The sequence below is a fragment of the Gigantopelta aegis genome, chromosome 4 (genome assembly GCF_016097555.1).
Source record: "Gigantopelta aegis isolate Gae_Host chromosome 4, Gae_host_genome, whole genome shotgun sequence".
NCBI lineage: Eukaryota > Metazoa > Mollusca > Gastropoda > Neomphalida > Peltospiridae > Gigantopelta > Gigantopelta aegis.
The window spans coordinates 74,806,918-74,826,628 of NC_054702.1; the positions used below are offsets into that span (position 1 = coordinate 74,806,918).

Sequence of the window (19,711 nt, forward strand, 5' to 3'; positions counted from 1 at the left end):
TAGGCTACTCTTTTTACGACAGGCAGCAAGGGATCTTTTATTTGCGCTTCCCACAGGCAGGATAGCACAAACCATGGCCTTTGTTGAACCAGTTATGGATCACTAGTCGGTGCAAGTGGTTTACACCTACCCATTGAGCCTTGCGGTGCACTCACTCAGGGTTTGGAGTCGGTATCTCGATTAAAAATCCCATGCCTCGACTGGGATCCGAACCCAGTACCTACCAGCCTGTAGACCGATGGCCTGCCACGACGCCACCGAGGCCGGTAATTTCAGCCATAGAGACAAATGTTATACTTCCGGCCCCAGTTATTAAAAAACCTCTGCTGCAGGACTACTACCCCGTTTCACACATGCACTGTGGCACTCTGCACATGTTTCGAACGCAATAATACCAGGGCTATACGCCTAAGGTAATCTTAGGGATAAGATCGCTTCGTGGAACGGGGCCCTGGTACGTAAACTGTTAAATAAATATAACGAATTGTCTAGTCAAATGAAACTTTATGACAACAGGTTCTGTCACATCTAACCAATGACAGGCGTGGTCAGGGCCGTAGCTAGGATGTTTTGTTGGGGGGGGGGGGGGGGGGGGGGGGGCAACTGAGTAGTTAATAGTCTAAAACTCCTTAAACTGTTAAGAAAAGAATTTTCTTTAAGTTTCTATAATTTTTTCCGGATTTCCGCTAGCTACAGCCCTGGTGACCATATTTAATACGCTCTTTAAATGTAGTCACACTTCCAACACTGATCGGGTGATATGTTATTTAGCATAAAACTCTGCACCAACCAGCCTTTAGACTGATGACTCAACTATTACATGACTGAAGCCAGTAGAGCATATGGCGCGTAAAATAATATATATTGAGTATGAAATAGCAATCACAGCAGTTAGCAAGTATACGACATATATTTGCTACCACTGCAAAACTATTTACAATAACACATACGTTACTTTCTTTGAATTGTAAATCACATTTTTGAAGTGTTAGATAGCTATTAAAGTTATTCTCATAAAGTTTAATTAAGTTACCAGTTGAATACGAAAACGTTAGTGTTCGCTAACTTATTTTAACTAGCATATACTCAACGTTGAATTAAAAATTATTTCGCTAATTATATTGTTCTACATTTTTTATATGGTAGTCTGTGTTACATACAAAGAAATTAAGACTTCTTCAATTTGTGATGGATCTTTCACTATATTTCCTAGACTGGGTCCCAGAAGCAAAATTCCATTGACACAAATGTCATCAAAACAATTTTCTAGGTAGAGAGATAGACAGATAGACTGACAAACAGACATACATATAGTCAGGCAGGGAGACAGAGAGATAAATAGAGATACACACATATACACACAGATAGATAGAGAGAGAGAGAGAGAGAGAGAGAGAGAGAGAGAGAGAGAGAGAGAGAGAGAGAGAGAGAGAGAGAGAGAGACCGACCGACCGAGACCGAGAGAGAGAGAGAGAGACAGAGACAGAGACAGAGACAGACAGACAGACATTTAGGCAGATAGATGGACACGGACATACTGAGGGTGAGACATGGATGGGGACAGATAAATAGACAGACATATATACATATACTAACAGAGATAATATAATGGGCAAGAGAGATCAAACAACTTTGAACCAATCATATCGTAATTTTAAAAAAAAGCTCGAACAAATGAATAGCGAATCCATGACTATTGTAAGATTAAATGAAATACTTTTTTAAAGAAGCAATTTGTTAACATGCATCAACATTATATGTTATTTAATCAATATTTTTGCTCCTCTTTACAGACACAACATGACGGAGAAGATGACACAAGCAATAATCCGCCATTTCAAGATGGCGAGCCAAGCTCGTGCACTTTCGGTTAACCCCTCGTTGGACACGTTCGCGGAAACCATCAGTGACAAGATTCTGCCCACGGAACACCTCAAACAGCTGCACGAGGTCCCAGGACCCACGGGCCTTGCATCGCTACCTTACATTGGAACGGCGTTTCTCTTTCAACCATTCAGTAAGTGCATATCACATAAGTTAATAGAAATACATAAAATATTAGCACAGCAAAGCAGCTGTTACCTGGGAGTTTTATCCATTATACCAGCTTAACGTTCTGCCAGCCGTTTGTTGCTAAATGTTCTACACACTATTTTCACTGGCTAGTTGTATATTTAATTCCGTGTTAAACGATTTAAATGTGTTTTAATGTAATATTTATATTTTTACCTGTGTCCATTATTTTATGTAGTCTCTCATATGACCATATAGAGTGCTATTTTAGAGTTCATGGTACATGTATTTATTGGTGTACGTTTTATAGCCGAGGTGACACTTTAATAAACAGTTAGGCTGTCTGTATGCCTGGTTGCCGAAGTGGTAATTCGGTTTAATGTGTAGCATACAAACAATTCCAGCAAACATGCATTGACGGATCTAGGGCTGTCACAGCTGTCCCTTGACCCCCCCCCCCCCCCCCCAGCCCAGTATGAAGTGTCCTTTTTAACTTCATAAAATTTTATCACACAAAACATTCATAAACAAAACAGTAGCTAAACAATACTAAATTGCCATGAAACCGCATCTCTCAGCATCTTTATTTCACCGAAGTGGGACGTAGCCGAGTGGTAAAGCACTCGCCTGATGTGCGGTCGGTCTAGGATCGATCTCCATCGGTGGGCCCATTTGGGCTATTTCTCGTTCCAGCCAGTGCACCACGACTGGTATGTCAAAGGCCGTGGTGTGTGCTATCATGTCTGTTGATATTCAATAGCCGATGATTAATAATAAATCTGCTCTAGTTGTGTCGTTAAACAAACCAAACATGTACTTTAGTACACACCTTTATACGGGAGTTCGACTCATTTGCATTAAAAAAAAACTCAAATATGCCTTCAGACAGCCAAAGGCCAATGTGTGTGTGTGTGTGCGTGACTGTAACCGCTAACAAAACAAGGTCTTGTAACTAAAGGATTAGGTGGTGTTATCACACAAGGCACTCATTTATTCCATTACGACGACTGAAGTTTATTATTGATATCTGGTATCCATTACAACTGCACTACTGGAGTATTTTAAAGTTCAGTCCCTAAATGGATGATAGTTTAGACATTAAGATCGGCACATCAAAACACTATCACTTTGAAATGACTATTACGTTTTCATACGTTTTGTTATATTTAAACACAAAAAAAAACCTTAATTAAAATAATTAAAGATTAAATTAAATTAAAGAATATATTTTTCTTTACATTTAAACATATTTGTAAAAATAAAACACGTTGTTTAAGATTTATTTTATTTAATGGGTCAGAATTTAATCAAGTATCACGACCAGATTTCTCAGTCAAACTGTGCCAAGAATTAAACCGAATTAAATTAATAGCATTTGATAGAAAATATTGCAATGTTGGAGAAACTTCTTATTAAAATGTTAATTGAGTACGCCAAATTTTGGTTTGGTTCGTTCACAGTTGTTAATATGACTCTCAGATCATCATACGACGGCAACTTATAAAATTAGTACACGTTTTTTCTAGGCTCAGACTACCAACTACCATAACACAGTTGACAAACGTTCTGTTCTCGCGAGTAGTCTGAGCGCTCTTGCAACTCGATTCTCGTCGTATAGGCTATTCATTATTAATCTGAGCGCACGCGTCTTAAGTCAGGAGTTGGGGGAAATTAAAACGTAACCGCCGAGTTGGCCAATTTCGTCGTGACAGTTGACAATATGAGTCTAGCATTAAAGGTACTAGTACTGCATAACTTATGCTAGGCTCAGACTACTAACTGTCACAACAGAGTTGGCCATCTCGCCGATCTCACGACTTCCACGACTGTCCAGTTGCTTGTCTGAGCACTCTTACAACTCGATTCTCGTCGTATACAACTCCTACGACCGATTAGTTGTTAATCTGAGCGCACACGTCGTTGGTCAGGAGTTAGCGGAAACGACGCATCTGACGAGTTGGCCAACTTCGTCGTGACAGTTTCAAAGTCTGACCCTAGCATTACTCGTTGTATGCATTGTTATTTACACATTTTCGATGTTTTCATTAACGGCCGACAGAGCCAAGTGTGACAGCACATGCGTATATCTGTTCAATCAAAACATCGAAAGTGTGCACTTATTTCATTTCATTTCAACTTATTTTCGTGCTTATATCCAATTAAAGTTCAATTCGTTAGTGGTTAGTGACAGAGAAGAGGGTGTAGTCGCCTTACACCTACCCATTAAGTCGTTAAAACTCGCTCTGGGTGGGAGTCGGTACCGGGCTGCGAACCTTGAACCTACCAGCCTTATGTCCGATGGCTTAACGACGACGCCACCGAAGCCGATAGCGTGTAAATAACCAAGCGTACCACAAGTAGGTTCATGCGATAACTGACTTGTATGACGCTCCTAAATGACGTTGCATGACAAGATGAGGATGTTTGAGTCACTGAAAAGTAGGGTTTAACAGTGATTACATAGATCTATTGTATTTATTAATCATCGGCTATTGGAAACACCCGATAATGAGATAAGTGCTATAGCAGATCAATTTCGCAGCATTAAGATGGCGCAGTGGTTAAGATTATTGCTTTAAGACTGGTAGTTACTGGGTTCGTGTCACTTTACCTGCTTCAACTCAGAGTTGAGTTCACAGACCTGTAGTGAGCTGTGTACAAGTTCACTTAACTACTCCGATTTTTTTATCGTTAAACACTTAACATGCCACACGTGGTCTAGACTTGAGAATCAGAAGAAAGAAACCTGTTGCAGCAAAATGGCTCCTCATATAATCGATTTGCAGTATGCTCTTTCTCACATGCTACGACCTTTGATTTGATATATCAGACGTGAAACACTGATTGGAAAATGAAACATTTCTGGATCTGCCTAAAGACGGGTGGGTGGGGCGGGGATGTGGGAGTCGATCCTACTATTTTTAACACTTGTTTTGGTCTTAGGCCAACTCTTTTACAGAGATACACCACTATTTCAATACACTAAACCGGTATTAATGGTGTGAATTCCTTACTACTAAACTACGTGTTGCCCCATTCATTTAGAATATAAATTGTTATTATTACATTGCAACTACCAGGCTCTGAGAATTGAAAACTGGCGCAAACCATTTAAATATTACACAAAAACCAATTCTGGTATCCCATTTCATTTTTGCGTAACCGGCATGACCATGTAAATGATGACCAATATTTAATGCAGTGGATATAAGTGGTTTACCTGACTTGCGTTAACGATACACGAACGAAACTACCGTTCTCGCAATTTTCAAATATCAGAACCTGCATGCAACAAAGTCCAGAATGTATTAGCCTAATTTCTATCACTGAACTATGTGTGTTGCATAAACTAGTCACACTATAAATTGTTATTCTTATGTACCAATGTGCATGCAACAAAGGTCAACCTATGTTTATTTCCAGCACACCACATCCCTGAAAAAATCAACCTTCTGTTTAGGGATCTTCATCACAGATATGGTCGCATTGTGAAGATGCGGCGAGGCAGCCACTGGAACGTTTTCTTGTTCGACCCACAACTCATCATGCAGGCCATACAACAGGAAGGGGCGTATCCGGAAAGACCATCCATGCCAATCATCGACGCCTACTGCAAAAGAAAAGGTGTCAAGAAACCTTTAAGTTCCATGTGAGCATAATACATATATGTAGACTTTACACAGCCTCTATGACTGTGTTAAAATAACCATGTTTGACATCCAATAGCCGATGATTAATAAATCAATGTGTTCTAGTGGTGTCGTTAAACAAAACAAAATTCTTATTTCTTTAATTGTTTTGTGGGTGTGGTTTTTCTCTCTCTCTCTCTCTTTTTTTTTTTTTTGGGGGGGGGGGTGTTTTGCTTTTTGTTTTTTTTGGGGGATGAGATCATGTTTCCACTAAAGTGCTTTCGCCGTATGCTGTACTAGTAATGTAAAAGAGGAAGTCCGCTGAAACGAAAGATGCCTTGATTAATTAACAGCTGCTGCTCGTATAATAGTACAATGCAAATTCGTCAAGCTACTCTTGTTTATTAGCAAGGGATCTCTTATAAATATGTACTCATCGAGTGACACGATATGCCAGCTGTGGTGTACTTGGTTGGTGTCGTTGAGGATCGAACCGGTGGCCAATCGCGTCTCTAATAAACACAACCGTTGAGCTATAGCCTCTCTATATAATGGAATTTGTTTAATTTTACATATACATTTTGCTTGGAATTTATTAGTTTTATATCAGCTAGGAAGTTTTTCATGAAGAATTTTAGAACCTATAAATGAATGAAGTCAGACACGAGACGACCCCACGTGATATATTTAAAATCAATAAATTGATTATTTTCGACGTCGGTCTTGTATCTTCAGGCACATAACAATCGGCTAGTCACGTTCGTAAAATTTAAAGGGATCGATAAAGACAAATAACTGGAAAGTTCGGCAACACGCTTTACATGAACGTTAACGCAGACATGCGTTTGGCATGTTTATGAATTTGGGAACGATTGCCATATATATATATATATATATATATATATATATATATATATATATATATATATAATGCATGTTAGAGTAAAATAGAATTGTGTTTGCCCTTTTTAATCCCCCTTACTGACTGCTTTAGGTGCCCTTTGTAAACGTTGCATCCCTCCTCTGAATACTGTAGGTGGCCGTTTTGCACCTTGTACCCCATCATACAAAAATGCTGCATCCTCCCCTGATTCAGTAAATAAAGGAAACGAAGAAAACGTGGATGGCATATCGGTTGACCTTGTCAAAGTCACCTCTGTTATGAAGGCAACTGTTTAGCTGGATTAATGCATTTTCTTATTAAAGGGACAGACCCTAGTTTTTAAACACTAAGACATATTTTTCACCTAGACCCTAGTTTCAACCCGTAAAAATGGACACTAACTTTGATTAATTTACAAACCTGTAACAAACTTGAATACAATAGAGTGAAACAAGAGTCTGTGACGTTGAAATACCCTTAAAAATAGACTAAAACGCAAATCCATAACGGTTACTTCTCAGACGCACGTGTATTTTTAAAAATATGCAAAATGCATTTTGTGATATTAAAAACACCAGGATGACCAGAAACACTTCGGTTGTATGGAAATGTATAAACAATAAAATATAAGTAATGTTTGATTTCAGTGATCATAAACGGCTCTAATAGTGACAAATATGCTGTAGTGTTTAAAAACTAGGGTATGTCCCTTTAGCATTGTTACATCAACGTATCTGTTTATATTGGTGTGTGTGTGTGTGTGTGTGTGTGTGTGTGTGTGTGTGTGTGTGTGTGTGTGTGTGTGTGTGTGTGTGTGTGTGTGTGTGTGTGTTTATGTGTGTGTGTGTGTGTATGAATGTGTGTGTATATATATATATATATATATATATATATATATATATATATATATATATGACGGAACATGCTCTTAATTTTGTTTTCGCCTGTGGCGATATTAATTGTTTTAGAGGGCCGTGTGCAGTTCCAATATGCACTTAAGCCCAGGTGGGTACCTTGTTACGTAATACCTCTGCGCGACCGTCGTCGAGCTGTACTTTCTAATACACACCCAGCCCAGATGCGGAGGCCATGTGGCCAGTAGTTACGTAATACCTCCGGGCGACCATGGAATCTCTAGCGAACTGGCGACAGTAAGTCTGACCATCTAAGAAAAATATGCCGGCGTGGTCGCTGTGGAAATATCACTTGATAGGGGGAGGACCGCGATGTACCCCCAGGCGATATTCGGATTTTTAGGATAAATAGTTAGGGTTTTTAGAGATATCAGGGAGAAACATAGGAAGGCTTCCAGGGATCGCTGCCCGTCCGGACTGGTAATTATATATTTTCTGCTCTGTGTATAACCTTGATGTGATTGATGTGACTTTAAATATTTTAATACTGTATTATACCGATATTATTTAGACGATGCTGCCGGTCATCTGACGCAGTAAGCTGTAGGCTCACTGTCTAAATAATTATTAAAGCTTAGCCAGTCATCCTAGAGGACCTAGGTAAACTGTAGGTTATTGTCTTTATTGTGATAGGTACCAGTATTAATTCTGTGTTACAAGGTTACTGAATGAGTTAAGGGTTAATTAAAAATTAACCAGTTAGGAATAGAGTTGTAATTCCTTTATTAATTAAGTTCCCCTGGAAGCGTTTCTCAATTATCACACGTTACTGAATGAGTAGTAAGGGTTAATTAAAAATTAACCAGTTAGGAATAGAGTTGTAATTCCTTTATTAATTAAGTTCTCCTGGAAGCGTTTCTCAATTATCACACGTGTGGGTGTTGTGTCACGGTGAAGTGATTAGCATATTGTGTAAACTAGACACCTAGAGATTAACTAATTAAGTGATCAGTTCTGGGTTGTTATTATTTGTTGTTGTTAATTAACTACTGCGGCAGTACATTTGTCAGCGTAGGTTAATACAGATTCCAAAGTGTATTGTGTTTTTGTTGTGTTTTCTAGTGAACTAAACGTGCTATATTACATATACTTTATATAGATCGTATCTCTGATCATACCTAGACGAGCCACACTAGGGTATAACTGCCCGTTACAGAGAGATCTAATAGATATACAATTAGGAGAGATATTTTGATAATCGTGTTTCATTCAGTTACGGGTATTATAGGATCCCCGTGACAATATATATATATATATATATATATATATATATATATACAGTCACACAAGGGAGTAGATAAAAGTGGCCGCTTATATATAAATATATATATTGATATATGTGTTTTAGGCAAGGTGAAGAATGGTTTCGCCTTCGCAAACCAATCCAGGCAAAAGCTATGCGTCCAGCCATTGTTGACCAGTATATTCCTGCCCAGAACAAGGTAGCAGACGATTTCATCTCCGTCCTTTCTACTTGTGGCGATTCGGATTTGTCAATAGAGAATCTCCTCCTGAGATATGCCGTTGAATGTAAGTTTGAAGTCACTCCTAATAAATTCGAAGTTGCAACAAATTCAATTAAAATTCGATCATTCATTATTCTGTCCCGGGTCGGGCCACTGGCTATCCAGAGACGGGACCCGGGAAAGACATGCTCGAAACTCTAGTGGTATATGAACATGTTAAGATATATTGGATTGGATTGGATTGGATCATTCATGATAAACGTTTGTTTATTTTTTATACCTTGTATGATTCTTCCAGTCAAACATAATTATAGTAATTATGCCTTAGAAAAGAAAGGTATCTTTATATGTAGTTTCCCCCAAAACAGACGCACTGTACAGTGCCCTTTGAAATGCAAGTTGTGGGGAACTGGTTAGAACGAGAACTTACATAATGGATTTAACGGAGGAATTAATCCTACGTCCCTCACTACAAAACTTCCCTCTTGGTCCACCCTTGATACACGACGATCAATAGCAACACACGAGATAGGTAGATGCTACTCTTTTCGAAAAAGGAGAAAGAGATTCTCTATACATAGAAAAAACAGTACATATAGCGACACTGGATGTACAAGTCGTGGAGCAATGGAAAAAACCCTTGATCCAATCAAGTGCTATTGACCCTGTTACCTGACGCACCTCTGGCGAATTACTCCAGCTTTACATCTCAGCACACACACACCCCCCCCCCCCCCCCTCCCCCAGCGTTTTAACGTTGCATCACAGGATTATAACTTAATGTTGTTACTTTATTTATTATTTCAGCCTCAGGAATCTTCTGTTTCAATTCAAGGCAGGGATTCCTGGACGAGAACCTGCCTGAAGAGAAATCCACTCTGTTGAACAGCGTTCATATGTATCTGTCCATGGTGGCAGAGAGCTTCTATACGTTTCCAGCATTTAAGTTTTTCCGAACCAAACTGTACACGCAGTTCGAAAAAGCAGCTGACAGCATTGATACGTATGTTTAAAATATTGTTTTTAAGCACATTGATTTATTAATCATCAGATGTCAAACATTTGGTAATTTTGACAGTCTTAGAGAGAAAACCCAACACATTTTTTTTTAAAGGGATCTTTTATATACACCGCCCCACAGATAGGATAGCATATTCCACTGCCTTTGATATACCAGTCGGGGTGAGCTGGCTGGAACAAGAACTAGCCCAATGGGTTCGCAGACAAGGATCGATCCCAGACTAACCGCGTAACAGGCGATCGCTTTACCGCTGGGCTATGTCCCGCCCCTTATATATGAAGAAAGTAAAGTTTGTTTTATTTAACGACGCCACTAGAGCACATTGATTTTTTATCTTATCATCGGCTATTGGACGTCAAACATATGGTCATTCTGACACTGTTTTTTACAGGAAACCCGCTGTCGCCACATAACCTACTCTTTTTACGACAGGCAGCAAGGGATCTTTTATTTGCGCTTCCCACAGGCAGGATAGCACAAACCATGGCCTTTGTTGAGCCAGTTATGGATCACTGGTCGGTGCAGGTGGTTTACACCTACCCATTGAGCCTTGCGGAGCACTCACTCAGGGTTTGGAGTCGGTATCTGGGTTAAAAATTCCATGCCTCGACTGGGATCCGAACCCAGTACCTACCAGCCTGTAAACCGATGGCCTGCCACGACGCCACCGAGGCCGGTTTTATATATGAAGACCAACTTGTTATAACGACCGTGCTTTGTGTGTCCTTTCCGTGAACATGGTATACAGACCTAACTGTGTACATTAAACAATAGATGGGGCCAGTGGTAAAGCGCCCGCTTGATGCGCGGTCGATCTTAGATCGATCCTCGTCAATGGGCCACATCAATTGAAGCCCCTCCCTGCACAGCCAAATTGTCTCTTTTTTCATGACTCGACCCCCCTCGCATAAATTACGTTCGCCACAGTCTAGACCCCTCCCTGCTGAAATTCCCGCACACGCACCTGGAAACATTTTATTTGTAAACTTTTGATTAATGACTGTTGGTGACCAGTTAAAAGTTTAGTAGCAGCAGTGAAATTGTGTAGTGATTTCTGAAATTTCCGATACTAAAGACAATATCTGATAACAATAAAATAACAATAAAAACAAAACATAACCAAAAAAAAAAAAATGTTTTCTTTAATGACACCACTAGAGCACATTGGTTTATTAATCATCGGCTATTGGATGAAAAAAACATTTAGTAATTTTGACATAGAGTCTTAGAGAGGAAACCTGCTACATTTTTCCATTAGTAGCAAGGGATCTTTTATATGCACCATCCCACAGACAGGATGCCATATACCACGGCCTTTGATATACCAGTCGTGGTGCACTGGCTGAAACGAGAAATAACCCAATGGGCCCAAACCGACGGCGCATCAAGCTAGCGCTTGGCCACTGTGCTACGTCCCGCTTCAGAAACCAGCTATTACTAACATGGATATTCAGTCCAATACAATAACCTGCAACATATGTTAATAAAAAAACCGTAGGTGTGGAAATAAACCGTTAGGTCATGGTCTCTGGTAATTAGCACAAATAATGAAAGGTTCCGCATGTTAAAGAAGAGCCATTCCGGAATTACGTGGGCGTGGGATTCACTTATGAATGTTCCAGATGTAATGACAGATTATTTTATATTAATTTATAGGTGATAAGGGTTGGGGTGGGGAGGAGGGGGTACATGTGTCCCGCATCTACCGTGTGATAATTTCTGAACGTTTCTCTTCTTTTTCTGTACACACATATGTTATTGCTCTTGTTGTTTTTGTTTGTGTTGTTGTTGTTGCTGTTGTTGTAATTCTATGACAGAGTGTTGAAGAATGTTGCTTTGTTAATCAGGAAACATCCCTATTTAAACAAATGTTATGCGAATTTAAGCATATAAGTGAAATTTTCATTTTAAGGCTATGGGTTTCATTTCGCTTAAATACTGAAAATCGCTGTATAAAATGCAAGGTGGGGTTTATATACAGGTACTGGTATTATAAAGAAGAAAATGTATTCAATAATGTTTTAGTTGTTAAACGTGCTGACACTCAGAAACATACAGTGACAGCAAACTCGACACAGTGTTTTTAATACTGTATAATGCTGTATTAAACTGGCCTGCGATTACAGTTATCTTCCCATTTGGTTGTCGAAAATCCGGAAATTTGACCGCGCAAGTAGTCTGCTGTTTGACTGTGATTATTTCATGGCAGACAGCTATGAAGTGGCAACTGTTTGACTGAAGTGACAGGGGATAGCATGTAGTTTGTAAACATGTGTAACTTGTTGACATTGAAGACTTGTTTGTGGTCATTCCGGCCCATGCAAAAGTAGAGCTTGTTGTGTAAAATGGGTGTACTCCGGCCTGGTTTAGAGGGTGTGTCTGTTTAAACCAATATGCTGGGAGAAAGAGCTGGACAACAGGGGTTGTCCTTTTCAGGGTATGTGTCCCCCATGCAGGCAAAGGTACATACAAAACTTCACGGGCCTGCTGATATTAATAAAAATGTTATAGCCACTAAGGCTATATAGAAACATACAGCGAAATTAATTGTGGTCTGAGCCAACTGACTGCCCTGAGTCTACCGCCATTGTCATGATGTTGTCGACTAACAAAGACGTTTTAACGACTATAATTACGTATGTATGTGTGTGTGTGTGTGGGGGGGGGGGGGGGGGGGTCTTTCTGCATCACTTCGTTCCGCCATTTTGTAAAATGTTCGACTGGTGGTGAGATCGCTGGGATTCTCTGGGATAAACCCTTTTTTGCGTGTAATAGGCTGAACATATTGGCATCTCACAAGTGTTTTTCATCGAGGCGTTTCAGAAAATCATTTACAATTGAAAAACGGGTCGCGTTTTTAAAAATTAACTATTGGTTACATTAATGTAATTGACATCCAATAGCCAATGATTAATAAATCAGGATGCTCTAGAGGTGTCGTTAATTAAAAAATAAACGTTAAACATTAATGTAAACACTATTTCCTTTCATACATCTAATAAAAATGTTTCTTTACTGGGGCACTTTAAATGTGTTTCTGATCGTCCTAGTGTTTGTACTAGGTAAAACTTAATTTTGTTTCCTAATATATATTTTTTTCGTACGTACAAAATTATTGGATGTCAAAATTCAGTTTGGACTACTTATCAGAAACATATTGAATGTATGTAGACACTGATATTCTAAAGAAAAAGCTGTATCTGGTATGTAAGTGTAGTCGTTACAAAATGTTATGAGTCAGAAACATCTTACAATGACAAGCAAACCCAGGACAGTATATCTTAAATATGCAGTAACAAACGTTTTTTTTATCTTCACCACAGAAACAGCAAGAAGTATTTAGACCGTCAAATAGCTGACTACGAGACTAAGAAAGCTAATGGAACGCTACATTTGGCCGATTCAAACCTTCTCTTTTCCTTTTTGGAAGATACGACTTTAGAAAGGGAACAGTGCAAGAGTGTAATGACGGGCTTCTTCGTCGTGGCCACAGAAAACGTAAGCTGTGTGAATGATACATAGAATAGATATATATACAATATATTATTCGATTAAAGCATTGGATTGACTCCGCACCGGCTTCCGCATAAGTTAACCGTCATCCGTCAGGTTTGATTGCATGGCAGAGGGGTATATTTGTGCGGAAGCGGGGGAGAACCACCGACTGATTTCAATACAATCGAATTTGAAAGACCACGGACAGCCGAGACAAAGCGAACGCAAAGGCGAATGCGATCGCGATACCTCCACCAACATGATGTCGCAGAAAAATGAGAACCAATTTTAATTACCTAATCGTTCGCTCCTGTTTTGCGATTGTTTGCTGTGTCTTCATAGTTATTAAACTAAAGAATATATGGGTTCTTGGAGCTAAAATTATGAAATAATAACACCAAAGAAATTCCTAACATTCGTTAAATGAAACATTTTCCCCTTCTAATGATACTTTGTTGCTAATCTGAAAATTGGCCTATCAGGTCGAAGACTGTGGGGTTTTTACGACAGCACTAGAGCACATTGATTTATTAATCGTACGCTATTGGAAAAAAGAAAGAAAGAAATGTTTTATTTAACGACGCACTCAACACATTTCACCTACGGTTATATGGCGTCAGACATATGGTTAAGGACCACACAGATTTTGAGAGGAAACCCGCTGTCGCCACAACATGGACTACTCTTTCCGATTAACAGCAAGGGATCTTTTATTTGCACTTCCCACAGGCAGGAAAGCACAAACCATGGCCTTTGTTGAACCAGTTATGGATCACTGGTCGGTGCAAGTGGTTTACACCTACCCATTGAGCCTTGCGGAGCACTCACGCAGGGTTTGGAGTCGGTATCTGGATTAAAAATCCCATGCCTCGACTGGGATCCGAACCCAGTACCTACCAGCCTGTAGACCGATGGCCTAACAACGACGCCACCGAGGCCGGTCGTACGCTATTGGATGTCAGACATTTGGTAATTTGACATACAATCTTAGAGAGGAAACTCGATACATTTTTCCATTAGTAACGGATAGTATTTTATATGCACCATTCCACATACATGATAGCACATACCACGGCCTTTGATATACCAGTCGTGGTGCAATGGCTGGACGGGAAATAGCCTAAATGATCCCACCACGGGGATCGATCCTGGAGTGACTTCGCATCAGGCGAGCGCTTACCATTGGGCTAGATCCCCGACTCCTGTTTGACCCTGTCCAGAAAAAATGGCTCCTGTAACAATTTGCGAACCTTCTATCTAAAATGTGTTCTTTTGATTCGCAGTAGATCCTAAAGATGTTTGTCTGTAGGACCCAAAGATGAAATGATATTGTGATCCTTGGTTGTTGTTGTTGTTGTTGTTTTGTTAAGATAATCAAAAGTAAAACTATTTTCTGTCTAGTAAGATGTTGGCTCGAAAGATACAATTAATTTTAAAAATCAATTTCGTCAAACCAATCTCATTGGAGAAAATGGCTAGTCAAGTGATAAAGAAAATATATGCAATTATATAAGCTTCAATCTCCCCTCACTATATTATAACATATATGCAAATACAAACACAATTACAATTTTAATGAATTTGCGTCTTGCCGCTGCCAATGTATAACACATACAAGTCTGTTGACATGTTTTATAATACATTGTCACAAAAAAGGAAAAGACTACCTCCGCCTCTGGGTGTTAAGAAGGAGAACAAAACACACTTCTGTGACCTTGATAAGTGATTGGATTGAAAAATGGCGTGCAACGATTAGACAATTGTTGTTGGTATTGTTAATTTAATCAATAAATAAATTTAAAAAATACTAGATTATACTTTTATCTTTAAAAGTGGATAACTTGTTTGTGTTATATGTTGAAGTGTATTTTTTAATATTTTAATTTCTGTGATGAAAATTTCGCCAAGAAAACGTTTGGTCTGTTTAACAACACCACTAGGGCACATTGATTTATTAATCATCGGTTATTGGATGTCAAACATTCGGTAATTGGGACCTGTAGTCTTAGAAAGGAAACTCGCTATTTTTTGTTTATTAGTAGCAAGGGATCTTTTATATGCACCATCCCACAGACAGACTAGCACAGACCACGGCCTTTGGTATACCAGTCGTGGTGCACTGGCTGGAACGAGATATAGCCACATGGGCCCACCGACGAGGATCGATCCCGGACCGACTACGCAGCAAGCGAGCGCCTCACCATTGGGCTAAAATAAGAAAGAAATGTTTTATTTAACGACGGATTCAACACATTTTATTTACGGTTATATGGCGTCAGTCATATGCTTAAGGACCACACAGATATTGAAGGAGGATACCCACTCTCGCCACTTCATGGGCTACTCTTTTCGATTAGCAGCAAGGGATCTTTTATATGCACCATCCCATAGACAGGATAGCACATACCACGGCCTTTGATGTACCAGTCGTGGTGCACCGGCTGGAGCGAGAAATAGCCCAATGGGTCCACCGATAGGGATCGATCCCAAATCGACCGCGCATCAAGCGAGCGCTTTACCACTGGGCTACGTAACTGAAGACGCTTTAATAAACAGGTGGTTGTTATACAAAACGTCGTTAAAGGCAGTCTTATCTATATATAATGTTTGTAAGATGGGGTTGGGAGACTATGCTTTTAACATTATTCAATAAAATATCTGAAGGTATGTGTGTTAATGCATGCAGTCAATTACCGCATGCATATATACTATATATATATATATGTGTACATATTCTGAACCATATAACAGCGAGTGACTTATTAATATTTCATTCAGCTGACATTTCTTTTATGTCTAGTTTGATGCTTTATTGCACAAGCAGTGGGATTGGCATTTAGGCCAGTGGGTGCGCCCCAAATGTGTTGTATCGAGACTTTAACTGCAATTTGATGAGCTATTAGCCTCGATTTAATGGATTTCTAATGTGTCTTCTAATTTGCTATCGTGTATCGTTCAGTGTACACGTTTCCCAGTAGTGTGTCCGATTTGCCAGCCTATACTTCGCATCAAACATGAGGGACAACCACACTGTAATTTTCAACAGTGCATGTCATTACGAAGGCGTACAACTGAAGGTGTGTGTGCAGGGGGAGGGGGGAGGGTGTCGGGAATTGAAACCCCTCCCTGCTCAATCAAATGTTTTTCTCAATATATTGTTTGGAGAAAATTGACTCGACTTACTCCCCTTCCCCTCCCTATAAACGTCGGTCGCCACAGTCTAGACCCGACTCCCGACTGCTAAAATGTCTGTACACGCGCCTGGACAGGGCAAAATGGTCTTCTGCTATCAATAATCTTACATGAAAACTATAAACATTCGATTTCAACTTTAAAAGAGCTCTCACATTCATTGTTACAAAAGTGTTGAAATTAAAGTTATTAATCATTGGCTCTTGATTGTCAAGTCAAACATTTGGTAATTTTTAGCTGGCAATCTTAAAGGAAACCCGCTACATTGTTCCATTAGCAGCAAGGGATCTGATGCACTTTTCCACAAACAAGATGGCACATACCATAGTCTTTCATATACCAGTCGTGGAGTGCACTCGTTGGAACGGGAAAACACCCAATCAGAGAATGGGCCCACTGAGGTGGATCAATCCTACAATACAAGCATAGTGTGAGCTAAATCCCGCCCCCAGTGCGTCGGGGGGGGGGGGGGGGGGGGGTATTAATTCGCATATCAACGGTATGTGTGTGTAAACGAGACAGAGAGAGAGAGAGAGAGAGAGAGAGAGAGAGAGAGAGAGAGAGAGAGAGAGAGAGAGAGAGAGAGAGAGAGAGAGAGAGAGAGAGAACGTATAATATTCAGAAATGGGGGTCAGTGTCCCATTTTGCCACCACTTCGCTTCCGACACCTATGTAACATTCCTTTCAGTGCACCACGACTGGTATATCAAAGGCCGTGGTATGTGTTATCCTGTCTATGGGATAGTGCATATAAAAGATCCCTTGCTGCCAATCGAAAAGAGTAGCCCATGAAGTGGCGACAGTGGGTTTCCTCCCTCAATATCTGTGTGGTCCGACGCCATATAACCGTAAATAAAATGTGTTGAGTGCGTCGTTAAATAAATCATTTCCTTCCTTTCCTTCCTATGTAACATATTTCAATTTATTTCTGTCATAAGAATAAATGTCGACGTAGCCCAGTGGTAAAGCGCTCGTCTGATGCCCAGTCGGCCTAGGATCGATCCACGCCGGTGGGTCCATCGGGATATTTCTCGTTCCAGCCTGTGCACCACGACTGGTAGATCAAATACCGTGGTGTGTGCTAACCTGTCTGTGGGATGGTACATATAAAAGATCCATTGCTACTAATGGAATAAGGCGATGTCAACATAAGCAAATGTTTGACATCCAATAGCCGGTGATTAATAAAACTACTACTACTACTAATAAGCTACTCAATACTAAACGTCATCTATAACTAACTCTACCGGCCTCGGTGGCGTCGTGGTTAGGCCATCGGTCAACAGGCTGGTAGGTACTGGGTTCGGATCCCAGTCGAGGCATAGGATTTTTTATCCAGATACCGACTCCAAACCCTGAGTGAGTGCTCCGCAAGGCTCAATGGGTAGGTGTAAACTACTTGCACCGACCAGTGATCCATAACTGGTTCAACAAAGGCCATGGTTTGTGCTATCCTGCCTGTGGGAAGCGCAAATAAAAGATCCCTTGCTGCTAAATCGAAAGAGTAGCCCATGAAGTGGCGACAGCGGGTTTCCTCTCAAAATCTGTGTGGTCCTTAACCATATGTCTGTCGCCATATAACCGTAAATAAAATGTGTTGAGTGCGTCGTTAAATAAAACAGTTCTTTCTTTTTTCTATAACTAACTATAACTATATCGGCCCTACTAGATTTTTTCCTTGGGCATCGAGCCTACCTTTCACCATTTAATGGATGAACCAATTTGTGTATTTATCGCTCCAGCCAGTATTTCAGGATTGGTACACGTAAAAACCACACACCGTGGTTTGTGTTATCGTGTTGACGTCAAGTGTCTATTAAACTAATCCTTACTGCTAAAGGTTAAGGGTATCATGTGTGACAGTAGCGAGTTTCCCCTAGCATTCTCCAGATGAAATGTCGCAATTACAGAAGCTGGTGAGTATTGTTGTCAGAATCACTGACGTAGCCGGGGGAGGGGAGACATGGGAGCAACAACCTTCTCGCTCTAGCCAGTGCACCACGACTGGTATATCAAGGGCCGTGGTAAGTGCTATTCTGTCTGTGAGATGGTGCATATAAAAGATCCCTTGCTACTAATGGGAAAATGTAGCGGGTTTCTTCTCAAACAATATATGTCAACATTACCAGATGTTTGACATCCAATAGCCGATTATTAATAAATCAATGTGCATTAGTGGTATCGTTAAACAAAAACGAATAGAGACGACACGATAGCAGTCCTAACAGGCATAAAACAATAACTATGGCGCCTGTCGCCTGCCTCATTCGATGAAGATGGGGTGTCGTTGAACATCCATTCTTTCTTTTCTTGCTTTCATTTGATGAATTCTGGAACAGTCCTAAAACCCAGCGCATATCTCTTCGATTCTGTCTAACTGTGATATCGTATTAAACAACCTTTGTCGCCTGTGGATGTTAAACAAAACCTCTTTTTTTAACTATAGACAATGTGGTTACCCCCACCCCTCAATGTCCACGCGGTCCACATTCAATTCAGTGCGTTTCTTCTTTGACCAGACACAGAGGCAGACCCAGACCCAGTCCCGTTGTGTTTTTGGCCTTATTTTATTCTGAATAGGCGTGCATTAGCATATCGATAACACGCGTTCCTTTCTTTTCCCGGGTGTATTTATAAGTCACGACTAAAGTTGGTGGTTTGTAGAAGCAGCTGTAGAATACGGCCACGCACAATGACATCTTCCGGGTTACGTCCTTTTAAAACGAACGAGGACTAGTAACAGTATTACGTTTATTGGTCCTCTTTGTAATAAATGTCGATACACACGACACATATGTGCATTTATGTGTACACTTAATGGCCATACGCATGGCGTGGCATATATTCCACAGCACAGTTCACCAGCTGAAATACAGGGCGGAATGTACGAAGCGTGTTTTATCTTATACGCAGGTGTTTTTAGAGCACTGTTTTTATATGCAGTTACACGCATGTAAGTCAAAAACAGGCTAGAGCACATTGATTTATTAATCATCTGCTACTGGATATCAAACATTTGGTAATTTGTCTTTGAGAGATATTTTATAAGCAGTGTCCCACAAACAGGACAGCAAATACCACGGTCTTTGATATACAAG

At 40.1% G+C, this 19,711-nt stretch overlaps 1 protein-coding gene across 1 annotated transcript in view; it reads left to right on the forward strand.

Moving 5' to 3' along the window:
- Positions 1-19,711, forward strand: part of LOC121372266 (probable cytochrome P450 49a1) — a 41,145-nt gene that overhangs the window by 10,539 nt on the left and 10,895 nt on the right. The window contains exons 2-6 of the mRNA XM_041498556.1: positions 1,794-2,017; positions 5,437-5,662; positions 8,788-8,969; positions 9,713-9,908; positions 13,250-13,424. Of these exons, the coding sequence (XP_041354490.1) occupies positions 1,801-2,017; positions 5,437-5,662; positions 8,788-8,969; positions 9,713-9,908; positions 13,250-13,424 (996 nt within the window). The 5' untranslated portion in view covers positions 1,794-1,800. The remainder of the gene's footprint in view (positions 1-1,793; positions 2,018-5,436; positions 5,663-8,787; positions 8,970-9,712; positions 9,909-13,249; positions 13,425-19,711) is intronic.